At 38.2% G+C, this 15,956-nt stretch overlaps 1 protein-coding gene across 3 annotated transcripts in view; it reads left to right on the forward strand.

The window, feature by feature from the left end:
* Positions 1–15,956, forward strand: part of trit1 (tRNA isopentenyltransferase 1) — a 61,237-nt gene that overhangs the window by 30,089 nt on the left and 15,192 nt on the right. Inside the window, exons 3-7 of one of the 3 annotated variants that reach the window (XM_067426134.1) lie at positions 1,551–1,650; positions 2,592–2,746; positions 4,697–4,839; positions 4,922–5,033; positions 12,698–12,810. In XM_067426134.1, the coding sequence (XP_067282235.1) occupies positions 1,551–1,650; positions 2,592–2,746; positions 4,697–4,839; positions 4,922–5,033; positions 12,698–12,810 (623 nt within the window). The remainder of the gene's footprint in view (positions 1–1,550; positions 1,651–2,591; positions 2,747–4,696; positions 4,840–4,921; positions 5,034–12,697; positions 12,811–15,956) is intronic. The other 2 variants (XM_067426135.1, XM_067426136.1) reach the window with 2 other exon arrangements.

Raw genomic sequence — 15,956 nt, forward strand, 5'->3', positions numbered from 1 at the left:
AATACTATTTTTGTATTACTTGGCCCGCTCGATCGGTGGATATAAGCGTGAACTACACACACACACACACACGTGCGCATGCGTGCCCAGATCAAGACAGGAATATTTCACTATTTCAGATTCACCGGCCTGCCGACAGGCTTACACTTTGGTAGCCCGTTTGGAAAATGCATAGCCTGGAGAATACTATTACATATAAAAAAGACGTTATACTCACATAGGTTTGTTGCACCATTCCTGTTGAATCCAACATAGAAGGCACAGCATTGTGTCTGCAAATCCAGCACCTGAGATCTGAGCGATTGCGAACACGCATACAATGTCTTCCCCGCATGAGCTGGAACTTCATAAAAAAAAAATAAAGTATCTCAAATTCCTAATATTAGGATCCGAAGGAAGCTTATGCAGCGACTGTGTTCTTCCACAACCAGGAATAGCGTAGTATCTTGCTATCTTTTTCGGCATGTTTATTGCTGCTGGCTAGTGCGATCCGAACAGCTCCACGAGTCGGTGGGCGGGGCTACTGAATTACACGTGCTTATTAGTCTGTAGAGGCGGTGTTTCGCCACACGATGACGTCAAGAGATATATATAATATTTATATATATATTTTTAATAATCACAATTAAATCAATTATTTTTTTTATAGTCAAAATGAATTGGTCAAAGTAGTAGGAATGTGGTCTTTAAAAACTATTTGTTTTACTGTTTATTAACAGTAAAAAAAAAAAAAAAAAAAAAAATTGGTGTAGCATTTACTTTGAAATGATTTTCAAGATTTTGCTAGTTGATATTGCTTGTTTTAGAGTAATTCAAAATAATTAAGCCCTAAAAGGATTTAGCCATTTAACAGTTTTCATAGGAAAGGAATATTTTAGGAATATTTCATGCACTCTCCAACAAAATCACCCCACTCACTCTTGATTCTTTCAAAATATAGCTTTTTAAGTTATCTGGTGAAAAGTCATGCATTTTTTTTTATATCACAAGAAAAACTAAATATCTAAAATATGCAGTTGATTTTGTCATAATCTTCTGCCATAACCATCCAGAGATGCTTAACTATTATCTCCCCCCACACACTAACACACGCAGGGATCACAGAGTGATGCAGATGGGGTTGACATCGTGCGGCCAGACTGCTTTGATTTTAATGCATGTGACCTGGAAGTCTGTCTCTGTCCATTTGGTGTGAGGGAGAGTGCTGATGCGTCTTCTCGTTTCAGTTATCGAATTGCTCCATGGAGCTCCTGATGCCATTTATTACAATCTTTAGCAGAATTCCAGCAGTCATGTTGAACCGACTGCCCTCACAGCACCAGTCCTGGACGTTACATGAATTATTGTTAGAGCAGCTATAGATCTGAGAATATGATATTGCTTTTCAACAGAGCACTATAGCAGTTGTGTGCTCTGCAATCTAACCCAATGCGGTTGAACATGTATGATCATTGTGCATAATTTATGTATTGCTTGCAACTGTAGCATCAAAGGATGTTTATTTGAAAAATTAATTCCTTGTCTGGCAGTTTGACTTCCTTAATATGATACATAGAGGATATGCATCGCCGGAAAAAGCTGCCCATAATTGTTGGAGGCACAAACTACTACATAGAATCCATTTTATGGAATGTGCTCATCGATGCTGGGGTAAATGTGAATTTTGATGCTTTCTGATTATAAAAAATTGCTCTGTTCCAAAACCTAGTGATCTGCCTACGCGGGCAGCATTTTAAAGTTGCAATGTAACAAAAGTAGAGACAGATCTTTTCTTCAGTATTGTGATGTACATTCTAATTAGAGAAATTATCGAAAAAGGGATGGGGGATGTGGTTCTATCCACCAGTTGTTAATTGGATGACATCTACATTATGCTGCTGTCAAAGATACCTCGTTTTTTGCAAAGAGAGAAGACAATTAGAATGCATTATGGTATTGATTAAAAAGTTAAGCATAATAAAAATTGATTATTTTAGAGTGCTGTTTATTGGAGTATCATACTGTTAGCAACATGCTAACATCAAACTATGGACTCTTTTCACAATCTGTGATGATGCATTTCCACAGTTATTAATGCCATAATAAAGTGTTTAATGTGCAGTTATAATACTATACTTGGTGAAATATTACCTTGGCTTTAAATTTCACATAGCTCTCTGTGAGTGTTTCTTATACAAAGGCTGAAGGAGTGACGGTAAATATTTTTTCCTTCTGACCACCATAATTAATCTCTCATACAAATGTGGATTTTTTCTCTTTTGCTATTGGAGCAGATGGGAACACAAATTATATTTTAGTTTCAATTTAACAATTGACTTCTGCTTATGGGAATCCTGGAAATGTGAAAAGGGTCCATTTAAAACAACCAAAAATCAAGTCAGGGATTTGTCATCAAGTTGTGTGCATCTAGTGTAGAAATTACTGATTTATAATGCGTCGTGTCACACCACTCTTGTGTTAGACTGCATTAGGCAACTTGGCAGTTCACTAAATTTGAAACAGAGCTATCAAATCTTAGTAATATTAAAATGCTTTCTGTGGATCTATTGGCAGAGATGATCTAAACGAGTCCTCCTCTGTCTGACCTACAGCAGGGGAGTGACACCGAATCAGAAAAGGGTGGGTCTTCTGAATCAAAGGCGGAGCTTGAGAAACTGGGTGGTCCTGAACTTCACAGACGGTTGAAGGAGGTGGATCCTGACATGGCTGCCATATTGCATCCTCATGATGCACGCAAGATCGCAAGGTAATTACTTTAGTGATGGCACAAAACATCGGGTCTCATTCACTAATAACTGCATGGATTATTTCATATTTGTACGCATAACTTCTCACGTAAAATCTCCGCCTCATTCACAAAACGTTTGTACGCACATGATTTTCTTACCATCGAACAGATTTGGTGTGTTCTAAATGAGCAGCCGGTGTGTTTACTAGGTTAGTCATTTGCATAAAATGCCCAAACCATCTTCACACAAGGGCTTTCTGCACTTTTTCCTTACAGCCTTTCGTCACTCTCATCAAACTTGTTGTTTGCAGGACATGCTCTCGCACAACCTTCGAGCAATGCCAAGTGTGCTGTACTCAACAGTTCTCACAATAAACACCTTTTATACAGACCCAGATTAGACGCCTCATTAGCCAACTGGACGCATATATGCATATCTGCGTTATTCACAGCTGAAGCTAAAGCGCATCTTTTCTTACTCTTTTACTATTTATGATGGAGTGTATTTAAGATCAAATTAAAGTGTACTGTATACAGTGGGGCAAAATATTTAGTCAGCCACCAATTGTGCAAGTTCTCCCACTTGAGAGAGGCCTGTAATTTTCATCATTGGTACACTTCAACTATGAGAGACAGAATGAGAAAAAAAATTCCAGAAAAACACATTCAGATTTTTAAAGATTTTATTTGCAAATTATGGTGGAAAATAGTTACCCTTTAAGCTTGGATTGCAGTCTGGCACTGCAAGAATTGAGTCCCTGGCAGCGTAGTGTGTTACTGATGATAGCCTTTGTTACTTTGGTCCCAGCTCTGCAGGTCATTCACTGAGTCCTCCCGTGTGGTTCTGGTATTTTTGCTCACCGTCCTTGTGATAATTTTGACCCCACGGGGTAAGATCTTGCGTGGAGCCCCAGATCGAGGGAGATTATAAGTGGTCTTGTTTGTCTTCCATTTTCTAATTATTGCTCCCACAGTTGATTTCTTCGCACCAAGCTGTTTACCTATTGCAAATTCAGTCTTCTCAGCCTGATGCAGGTCTACAATTTTGTTTCTGGTGTACCCTTTGACAGCTCTTTGCTCTTGGCCATAGTGGAGTTTTGAGTCGGACTGTTTGAGTGCTTTTTGCGTACGTATGGTTTCGGTTGTTCCTGTATTTTTCGGAACATTTTGAATAAACTACGTTTCACGCACAAATTTGTGCGTATGCATGCTTAGTGAATGAGATCCAGTGACCTTCATTTTCCTGCACCCATTCGCAGGAAAGCCTTCAGTGTATTTCCATTTAGTAAAGAATTGTATACCTCATCCAGAGTTCGACATGGTATAATCAGAAAGTACTTGCAAGAATGATATGTCTCTGAATGGCTTCTTACACACTGTACAAAGTAGCCCAGTGTTTTAAAGTCACGCTGCAATAAATATAAAGTATATAACAAGTTCTTTAAAATGGACAACTTGATTCTTGGACTAGCAGGTCTGGCTCTTTGGGTTAAGTCTGCATTTGGGTAGAAACCTTATCATACTGTCTTTATGGCGAATTTTGGCGTTTTTGGGGCTGCATCTATTTTTCCACCTGTGTGGGAGAACTGATGGCTGTGGTTTCCAAGCATGTTGCACACGTTTTCACATGCTTCAATGTGTTTGATTGGTATCAAGGGTCCGATTAGCACCTCTTCTGTTTAATTGATGCCAGCACTGCATCTACAGTATTTCTGTGGTAGAATAGCTTTTCTCTCAGTTTAGAGTGCTAATGTCTCCTGTTAAATTATTCATCTTTTGTTGTATGTTTGCGTGTTGTTCGCCATGTTCTTGTTTGGTATGTGGCGTTTTCTTTCCAAAATATGTTCAGCTGAGAGATTATTTGGCATGCAGAAATCTTTCAAATGTATTTGAGAAATGCATTGTTAGTTTATCTGAAGTCATGGTATTTTGACTAACTATATGGTCAATTGATTGGTTGCTTGACAGGAGTCTACAGGTGTATAGGGACACTGGAGTTCCGCACAGTCGGCTTTTGGAGGAGCAGCGGGGACAGGATGGAGGAGATTGTCTTGGGGGGCCTTTACGGTTCCAGGACCCTTGCATCTTCTGGCTGCACTGCAAAATGAATGGTAGCCACCAGTCATTGTTGATTGTCACTGTAACATATCTTTAGTATCTTTATTTCGTTTCCTCATTTATCCTCTCCTGTAGCTCTAGATGAAAGGTTGGACAAACGTGTGGACCAGATGTTGTCGCTTGGGCTGATTGATGAGCTCAGAGATTTTCACCTGCGCTTCAATGAGAAGATGATCAAAGAGAGCAGGTAGATCTCAATGTTGTGTGAGAACATTTTTAAATAAATTCATAAGATGATTCATAATAATGTATGTAACTGAACACTTCTAATTTGCAGACAACACACAGGCATTAGGTAATTTGAATATCACGTTGTCTGGTTAAGGCTTAAAAGTAAAAATATACCATAACGAATTAAAAGGGTTTGTGGTCATTTGTCAGCTGTATAGATATTTCAGTATCTATAAGAATTTTATTTTCCTAGTTACTGAATAATATCAGCCACCAAACTATTGTGTGCCTCTCGATTTTTTTTTGAGATCCTCTGTTTGGTATGTGGAACTAGGTCATATTTGTTTTGTATTCATAATACTTGTATTACCTCTGAATGAACCATATGTAATTCATCTCATTCACGTTGCCTGACACAATAGCTACACAGCTGTCTTTTTTTCTTCAACTGTCAGAAAAATACAAGAAAGCTACGTTTCACAGGCTGAACCTGTTCTGCACATCAGACCTTTTTAAGTTAACAAGTTGTAGCAGGTTTATCACCTGCTGTTCCTGTCTGCAGTGGGTTTGTGTCTTAAGTAATGGTGGGAATTCAGGGTTTAGACAAGTGAAGCCTTTCCAATAACTAATGTAGATGCCAGTTAATTTTAGCAAAGTGACTGAGCCGGTCGAATGGTTCAGGTGTGTTCTAAGGAACATCAGAGTTATGTAGAGTTGCAAGAGGTTGAGTTTACACTTGTATGCATTTTGTATTCGCAGGAGATTAATTGATCCGTACTGCTGCATAACATTTGATGTGACTGTGACTTAAGCCATAAGTGTTATCTGCTAAATTAATTTTAGTTTTTCCATTGTGTGTCCTATTATTATGAAGACAATTAAATACAAATGCATGTTGAAATTATTAATATTCTGACATTTAATGACATTAAAATGTAAAACATGTCATTACTTTTAACCTCGAGAAAGCATAGCACAGCAATATTGCCACTTTAGAGTGACGTAACGCATGAATGAGACAGAGTGGGATGTGCTTAATGGTAAACTTTTAAGTGCATTAAGTCGTGAAAGAACTGACTGACTGACACAGGGCTGAAGTGCATGCACAGAAAGCTGTGTCGCTCAGCATGCGATTGCGTTCCAGTCTCTTCTTGCACTTGAATGGTCAAAAACACACAATTTAATTGACGAGTTTTCATGTAAACAGTCGGTTATGCCTCAAGTGTAAGTGAACTGTTAGTTGTAACGCTCGGCGATTATATAAAAAATATTAACGATAATATTGCAATAATTTTGACGCCGATGTGAAATTTTTAAATATTGTGAATATTTCAAATTCAAGCGTACTTTTCCCAAGAACATTACCAGATAACGCAGATAGTGCAGCGGTCTGCTTCAACTAAACATTGGAAGCAGAAGAGTTAAATATATACGCATGACAACGAAAGAAACAGAAACATGCGCACTTGAGAGAATAAAGTGTAGCGCGGGGACATGCTCATGGTGCCGGACTCTGACCTGAAACGCTCACATGCCTTGCAGACAACATGGCGTCGCGATTCAGTTCTTTCGCGGATTATTCGGTTTGGGTTTGAATAGTCAAAAATATGTAAAAATGCACGTCCTGGTAAGTATTCAGGTAAAAATGTCAGGGATGTCTTCAGTGAGCATATAGAGTTGAGGTAACTGGATCTGTGCAGGTTGTAAACTTGATCTTGATTAATGTTAAAGGTTCACTATGTAAAAAAAAAAGTCAGTAAAATAGCCAAAAACCACTAAGACAGTGTTTTATATTTTGTTCAGTTGAGTTTTTACAACTTACAGAATTTACAGTGTCAGCTGTAAATAGTTTTCAACTATTTGTAAATTGTGAAAAAAATTGCTATTTTAAGCAAAGAACCGGGATGTGTCGGAGTTGCCAGTCCATTGCGGCATATCTGCATTACCCTCGGTTTCCAGTTTTATCCCGATTCTTTCCCACTGTCTGTGAGGTGAAGACCACATGTCCCAAGATTCTGCGCTCAAACTTGGCATCATCAAACTATGCCTTTGTTTTCAATAGGCGCCCTCTAGTGGACGAAGAAGTTACATAGTGCAGCTTTAATCAAACAACAGTGAAAAATAGAAAACCACCCCATGCTTGGCTAAATAACTTAAATATATTTATTTATATATATTTATATTTATTAAGAATCAGTGTATAGTTAATTTATAGAGTGAGGACTATACATTTATTTGGTTATTTCCTTTCTTTCTTTTCTTGTTAGTGTTAAATAGACCGATAGCTGAAAATGAAGCACTGTTTTTGTCATATTGTTTGTAATTTAAAAGTTTTGCTTATTTTTAAAAACAAAGATAACATTAAAAATCTATATTGTAATTATAAATATACATAAAAAATTTTTAAATTACTCGTATGGGTGTAAATCGCTCTTAAAGTGAAAGCAGCCTAATAAACCTGCTGCTCTCTGTGGTCATTATTGTTAATCAAACAAAAGAGAAAATGACTTGCTGTTCTTGATTGAATAGCTGGTGTAGCTTTATCAAGAATACATGTATATTTAATTCATACAGTAAAGACTATGCATTAGTTTAATTTTTACATTTGATTATTCAATGTCTGTACTATTTCTAACTACATGTTAAATAAACCTGTTTTATGTGAAAAAATAAATTTAATTCATATTTTTGTTATATTGTATTTGTCCTATTGTTTGTAATTTTGCTTTGTTCTTTTTTTTATAACTAAAATAAAATAAAACAGTACAAATAACTAGTGGTGTAACGATGTTACAATCAATGATCTTTAATTGATATATTGCGCCATAAAAATTTAACTTTATCGTTGATGTAAATATGATTTGCGAAATAGTTGTTTTATCCAAGTCTCAACTTGCTGTATGTATAAGGTAATTCACTAAAAAATGTAAACTGTCATCATGACACTCCTCAAAGTCAAAGTGCAAACATCATTTAAAACGGCACTCCTTATAGTGAAAGAGCAAACATTTAAAAGTAGGGTAGGTAAGAAAAAAAATCCTTTTCCAAATTAGTTTAAACTTTCTTTATATATCAATACATAATTAAAATGTAAGTACTCTGAAAAAGAAAGTATAAAAATTGACAGGGCAGAAGCAGTGCATATGGAGAGCTGGAGCCGTGCGTGCCCGACGCCTGTCCGTTGTGCATTCTGGCAGCATTTGTCTCGCTGATCACTCGCAGCTGAACCGTGTATTGCAAGTACAGACTATAATATCGTCCATTCTGTCACATTTGCCGGTGTTCTCCTCTGAGATGTGCTTTGATTCATGATGGGCACCATGTATCTGCTGCAAATGCCCCATTTCCCAACAAACATGTATATAATGTGCTGTATACGTTGTTCACTTGATAAATGTAACATTAAAGTTAAGATGCACTTAGTTTAATCATTTAAACAGGCCTTGGAAGTTTGGGCAAAATCTTCTGGCAGTGTTGTGTTTTCGTGTAGGCTATTTTATTATTTATTTCACAGCGCTGGGCGTTATATGGCGATTGTGAAACACACGGAACACTGCATGATTTTATGGTGAAATCGGTTCTCTTTCATGTTAATCAGGTCAAGTTGATCAAGAACTCTGCACTGTGGCTTTAATTTAGCGCGAGCAGCGTAGCAAAAATAGACAACAGACTCTCTGACAAAAGGGCATGCTTATATAGAACAGCAGAAATATGTCTGTTTCTCTTCTTTAAATACTCTTACATTTAGTTTAATTTAAAGACTTTTAAAGGGTCAATGTTTGTTTTCACATACATTTTCTATGTATGTATACATATCTATGCTTGAATTCCTCAAATCAAACGGGTGTGCGCAGATCCTGTAGCAAAAGGGGTGTTAGCTATGGTAGCGAGAGAGAGTGATGGTCGCCCAAGCCAATCACTTGTTTCGGCCCGGACGAAAATAATGAGCAGTGTTTATTGCACATTAAAAAGTCTAGAGTCACCCGATTTTTATACTCTCTTTTTCAGAGTACTTACATTTTATTTATGTATTCAAATATAAAGAAAGAAAAAAAAATTGGACAAAAGTGTTTTAGATAATTCTTACCTACCCTACCTTTAAGTCAAAATATTATTCTTATTATTCTTACTTCTTAAAATATAATTATTATTTCATTATTATTATTAGGACCCAAAAAGAATCCCCCATTGCATTATTATACATTATATTCAACATTATAAATAGTAGTTTAACCCTCTAATGAATTGTTTTTGCACTTAAACATTTAAAGGGATAGTTCACCGATAAATTTAAATTTGATGTTTATCTGCTTGGCCCCAGTGCACCCAACATGTAGGTGTCTTTGTTTCTTCAGTAGAACACAAATGAAGATTTTTAACTTGCTGTGGGCCAGTCATATAAACATGTTAGTGGGTAACAACTCTGTGAGCAAAAACAAAAAAACATGCTTAGACAACATGCACAAAGAGCCCTGTGGCTCATGATGACACATTGATATCTTAAGACACAAAACGATCAGTTTGTGTGAGAAATGGAGCCGTATTTATATATATATTTTTACCTCAAATACAATACTATAGCCTACATCCTGGAACTCGCTTCACTTCCGGTAAGGTCAATATACTCTGGGTATACGAGCCAGAGTGTGTATATTGACCTTTCCGGAAGTGAAGCGCGTAAAGGCTTGTATACCCAGAGCGTGCATATTGACTTTCTGGTCCAATATGGTTGCCGTCACATCATCCAGGTGGATCTTGCACATTGGTGTTGGTTGAGGAGAATTTCCCCCTTCCATGTAAAGTGCTATATAAATGTAATTAATAATCTATATCTTTATGGGCCTTGTTTCGCGCACTGGTGCACAGTCATGTTGGTACAGGAAAAGGCCATCCTTAAACTGTTCCCACAAAGTTGGGAGCATGAAATTATAAAAATGTCTTGGTATGCTGAAGCATTAAGAGTTCCTTTCACTGAAACCAAGGGGCCACACCCAACCCCTGAAAAACAACCCCACACCATAATCCCTCCTCCTCCGAACTTTACACTTGGCACAATGCAGCCAGGCAAGTACCGTTCTACTGGCAACCACCAAACTCAGACTCGTCCATTAGATTGTCAGACAGAGAAGGATGATTGGTCACTCCAGAGAAAAATATGGAAAAAGCGGTGGAGTATCCCTTTAATGCCCTATAAGAATAAACCATCTAAAATCATCTTATAGGTTTGAAACCACATGACGGTTGAGTACGTGACAGAATTAAACATTTTGGGTGAATACATTTTTTTTAATTACCTTATAAATATAGTAAGCTGAGCCTTGGATAAAACTAACTATATCCTGAATCATATCGTTTGCATCCATGATACTTATCATTCCTTAATATCACTATAGCTCAATATAACAATGTATTGTTACACCCCTACTAGTAATCTTATAGAAATGCCCTGAAAACAACTCGTAACACCCTAGCAACCAAATTGACACCCTGGCTTTGTAGTGGTGAGTTTTGCAAAGACAAGCATGGCGCAGTGGTGCAGTGCCTGTCAGTGAATTTGGCGATCAGGTTTTAGATGCACGGCATAGCAGCTCACACTGCAATCTTCCAATCATGCGGGAATCAGAACATGAGCGAAGCCAATGATGCAGCGTCCGGTGCTTTAGCCTGTATTTATGGACGCACTAACAGTATTTGTTTGATAAGGTGATTAATTATTGATTGTTAGTGCTGTCACATGCTTTGTTGTGCAGGGATATTGGCGGACGGACTGCACTGCGGTGTGTCTGTGTGTGTGGATGTTGATGACACAGCAGTGTCTAGGGTTGGGCCGCCCTGGGTGTGGCTTCTGCTGATTGATGGCTGACCGCCCAGCGCTCCGTCCAGCCGACCGCACCCCACCTCCCCCCTTAGACGTCTTCGCTGGCAAACTTGCCACCCAAGCGCTTTTCTCCCCTTTCCTCGCATCATCCTACTCTCTTCCTCCCCCTTTTCCTCTTCTTTTTGTCTGCATCTGCCACCCTTCCGCCAGCCCTCTCACCTTACACAGGGAGCAGTCACTAGGCAGCAAGGTCAGTCTCTGCCGGTCTCTCCTTTCCATTCCCTCTCAATCTATCTCGCTCTGTCCTGTCAATAGACCCCCCTCCCCCTCGCCCCGTCTGCACTGTCTGTGTCCCTGTGACCGGCTGATCTCTTTCTTTTTTTTTTCTGAGCTGTATGACAACTCATTTTACCCCAGGGGCTGGGTTCTGATGCACCCAGTGACCGCTTTTCCATCTAAAACGGGGTCCCATTAACCATCGGATGTGATTTCACCCTTGAGTTCACCCAAAAGGCCTTATATTTATAATATTGTTCTTTCAATTCTGCCACAGCTAATTAATAACATTGATAACTAAAAGGACAACAAATCGTTTAGACAGTGCCATCACTTTACAGTTGCTTTGTGTGTTTGTATGATGAAATGCATTTAAAAAATGGCCACAGAGTGAGCTGTTGTTGAATAATTGCGCAAAAACACATTGTCAATGTAGTTTAATGTGAGCAAGTGCTTTCCCAGATTACTTGACCCATTGCAAAAATTGAAATAATAGGGTTATATATATGTGGAATGTTACATGAGCACTTATATTTCACAAAAGAGCTTGCCGTAACAGCCCATTGCTGTTTAACATCAGACTGTTCTGAATGACACGCGCACACAGAGCCTAACAGAGAAAGAGAGGGCAATCATTTTGATGATGCTGTACAATGTGTAAATGTAATCAAATTGAATTGAAATCCTAAGTGAAAGAATCAGAACTGTAATGGCATTATAAATCTTACTATAAGATTATTAACTGAGGAGTAGCAAAATCTATTATCATTATTGTTTACATGTACAATACACTTGTATGTCAAATTAAACTAGTAGGACAGTTGCAGAATTATATCTCAGCACAAGTAACAGTTATTAAACTAACTGTAATACTATACAACAAATAAAGCACTTAATAACTGGGAATAAATCACTGGTAATAACAGCTGGTAATATAAAAACAGGACGTGGTATTTTGTGAAACCATTACAATACAAATAATTGCCTCTAAGGTTCAAGAATCCTGACGTGCAAGCTAAATCCAGCAGTGTAAAGTCATTAATTGACGACGCTTTAAAGTGACGCTAAAGGGATATATAATCTCACTTGATTCAGTTCCTCCATCCTCGCATCCAGAAGGGGTGGAGCTAAGACGCAAGGAAAGGAAGCTAGGAAAGAAAACGAGGATGCACATATAAGAATTGAGAAGCACACAGTGTCTGCTGCAAAAATGTTGACACAACTTACTTGCTTCAACCCACAGACTTAAAAAGTGGCAAGAGTGTAAAAGTAGCCCAATAATTATTTAATTTTTTTCAGACTAATCGTTTTAAAAGTCATCTAAGCCTTTTTTCATTGAGAAACGCCTCTAATGAAATACAGAAAATAAAATTGAAATATAAAACTTTTGGCTTCGACCAGTAAATAACTCTGCAGCTCCATAGCAACACCCTGGCAACAACCCAGAACATAGAAATATGGTGCTGTTTTTCATGGGAAAAGACAACTAATATTAACGTAAAATGTAGTATTGCACTTCGGTTTTTGTGCATGTATAATAATTTGATCTACATAAGGAATCATTTTTTTATTTTCTGTGTTTACAGTCAGGACTATCAGCATGGTATATTCCAGTCTATTGGCTTTAAAGAGTTTCACGAGTACCTGACAGCAAGTGAGAACGTCAGCAAGGAAGAATGTGAAAAGCTGAAAGTTAAAGGTAAGGATTCATTCACCTTGTCATTTAGTTTGAGCTTGAATTTCTTCATTCTTTTGTTTTTAAACTAAACAGCTGTCAGTTCAGGCCTTGGGAATGAACGCAGTGAGATTGTTGATGTTCTTGAAATTTTTCTGCATGAGAACAGTTATGAAACCGTTCCTGACTTCACACAAAAGAGAGCGCAAACAACCTCAGACACTCATTCTGAAAGCATTCTCATGCCTTTTCCAAGCAGTTATTTTATAACAGAAACAAACCAGTCCTTGAACAAGCTCAGCACATTTGAAGCAACAACACTTTGTTCAACAGTGATTAAAATACATTTTCATTGTAATACAAAGATATCACTACCTCCTTCAGACAAGTGTATTGTGCACCTTTATGATTAATTGCTTGTGATTTAATTACTTTTTATCACGGTAATGATTAATTATGGTTATGCCAACATGTCTGACACGTGTATACAAACCAATGATTAAAAAAATAGTGCAGGAAGTCTACTTCATACAAATTGTATCACTGTGGACTGGACAACAACACATTGACTTTAAAAAGCCACTTTATTTAATGTCTATTAAATTATTTATGAATCTGTCACAAAGTCTACATTATCTTCATTTGATAAAGCATCAAACTTGTAATCGATTGGGGGGGGGGGGGGCATGCTGGTTCATGCATACTGAGCTTTTTACACTGTTAAAGACTTGGATTCCCATCCTAAACATGGACAAAGTTTCAAACACTAAGTTGGACGTTTGATGGAGTATTTCTGTGTCAAAAATACTCCTTCCGGTTTCTCACAAGTTTCGGAGAGTTTTTTTCGAGTATGGGTCCGCTTGATGTCGACAGAGCGGAAGGTCCTTGTACGGGCCGTACGGGCTCTTCTCCCGGAAGGGTGCACGCACGCTTGGCTAGAGCGAGTGAGCAAATGCACGGCCATAAACACTGCTCTCAGGTGCAGATCCACTCGTCCGCGCAACACTTCTGTCGCACCGCGCTCCACTTTATTCCTATGGGTGACGTCAGACGACTTCAACGGTTCAGCACAGCATTTCGGGAAGGCAGCGCTGCATTTGAACCCATTTGAACGCAGAAATGACGAGAAGAGTCACGACATCACGCTTCAATTGTGACGCAAAAGTGGATCTCCAAGGTCACTGCTGTCTCAGGACTTCACGAAATCAACAGTTACCAAAGAAGTGTGTTTTTGACGGAGCGGTCCCAGCGATAAAGGTTCGGTCCTGCTTTGGAAGCAGGCGGCTTCAACTGCTTCAAATGTCTCTGTTGTTAGCTATCGTCGTGTAAGTAAACATCAGTAAACAACACGATCGTGTGTAACGTTAGTTAATTTATCAATGGAGCATGCGACCTATGGTGTGTGTTTAAATACATTTGTTTAGCTGACCAATATGTCAGTTTGTTTATTGTAAAACCACCCAAACATAAAGCTAGGCTAGGGGACGTTCTAACAAAGTGTGCTTCTTCATTCAAATGCGCTAACGTGACACCATTGTTTTTTTTATACACTATCTGTCGTGCAAAACCGTTTTGCTTGCTACTGAGGTTTAGTCGCATACAATAGTCCATAAACCGAATCATGTCCTCATAAACTGCGAGTAAACACACACAAATGTTGACAGGCCACTAAATACAGTACGGAGAGATGGATGTCCTGCTGTTGTTGCGTCTCCTGTTCAATTGATTTCAGCCTCTGATTCTGATTCTGGATCATATCTGTGTTAGTTGAATGTGATTGATAGCCATGGTTTATTAGGGTAACGTTTTCTTTTCCACGCATGACGATGTCAGCTTTCAGAAGCTCTCGTGCTGTAGCTGCGCACTCCTCATTCTTTAGCTCCGCCCACACGATACGCCTCCAGGCGCTCGTTTTTTTCCGGAAAGACTTGGTACAGCCTATATTTCTTTTATAAATATAATAAAACTAAAGACTTTTCGGAGATATGAAGGATGCAATACTACTCTGTAGGTACTCAAGATTGACATGAGATTGACTGAAACTGAGTGTTTCACCCCCCCTTTAACTGTCACCCCCCTTTTTGAAAATAGACATGAAAATGTACTGTCCAAACCTAAATGGCTGTAATTCAAGAATGCATTGGAATATAAACCTCAGTTTGGTCTCGTTTTAAAGAAAACATTCAGCAGATTGTTGAAGTGAAAGCAATTCAAAATATGAAAGTATAAATAAGTTATAGAGGTTTAAATTGAATATAAATGAAAAATACTGTACTAAATATTTTTTCTTTTATATAGAATATATATTTTACAAAAATTGTTTTACTCTAAAATATATAAAATCAAAGCCATGTGTCTAACCAAGTTGTGTACCAAATTTGAAGTTGATATCACAAAAATTAAAGTTCCCTTGAGATTTTGTTTAGGCACAGTGCTAAAAATAGCCACCGGGTGAAATCCACATCCCATTGATTGTTTTTTTTAATGCATTTTCCTGTAAATTTCTGTCACTTCCATCACAAAACACCAAATATGGAACCTTGAGACTCTTGACCTTTCCGACAATGTGTTTTGTCAAGATTAGAAAAGATTTTGATTATAAAGTAGTTAAAATAAATGTTGTAGTATGAAACATGACAACGCCCACTAGGGGAGGAGCCTGCTAGAAGAAATGTAAGCACCGTTTCCATGGTAATGCAACGTGCAATAGGGAGGGAGATGTTAGGCTTTTTGTCATCCCCTCTCTCTCTCTCTCTCTCTCTCTCTCTCTCTCTCTCTCTCTCTCTCTCTCTCTCTCTCTCGCCTGCTCGCTCTCAATCTCTCTCTAACAGTCTGTTGGATTGGTGTCAAAATCAATTACTAGCGCACTAAGCATGAAAGTTGCAGCACTCATAACGCCGCTCATGTCTGCAGAGAGCCCATGAGTGTTTCACTTGTGTTTAGTGCTGAGCATTAGTGACTTTTCAGTAGGTCATGAAGGTGATAATACTGCTCTCTTATTGATTTAGCATTGCTCTGTTGATTTCTAGTATTTACACTGAATCAACATAGAAAATGAAATTGTAATAGCAAGAGCTACCTGCTTAAGTATTGATACAGACAGGGTCCAAGCCTCTACTCTAAGTGAGAATGTTATCTCAAAAGATGTCACCACTATGCATTTATAGCAC

Source organism: Pseudorasbora parva, chromosome 19 (assembly GCF_024679245.1).
Source record: "Pseudorasbora parva isolate DD20220531a chromosome 19, ASM2467924v1, whole genome shotgun sequence".
NCBI classification, from domain to species: Eukaryota; Metazoa; Chordata; class Actinopteri; order Cypriniformes; family Gobionidae; genus Pseudorasbora; species Pseudorasbora parva.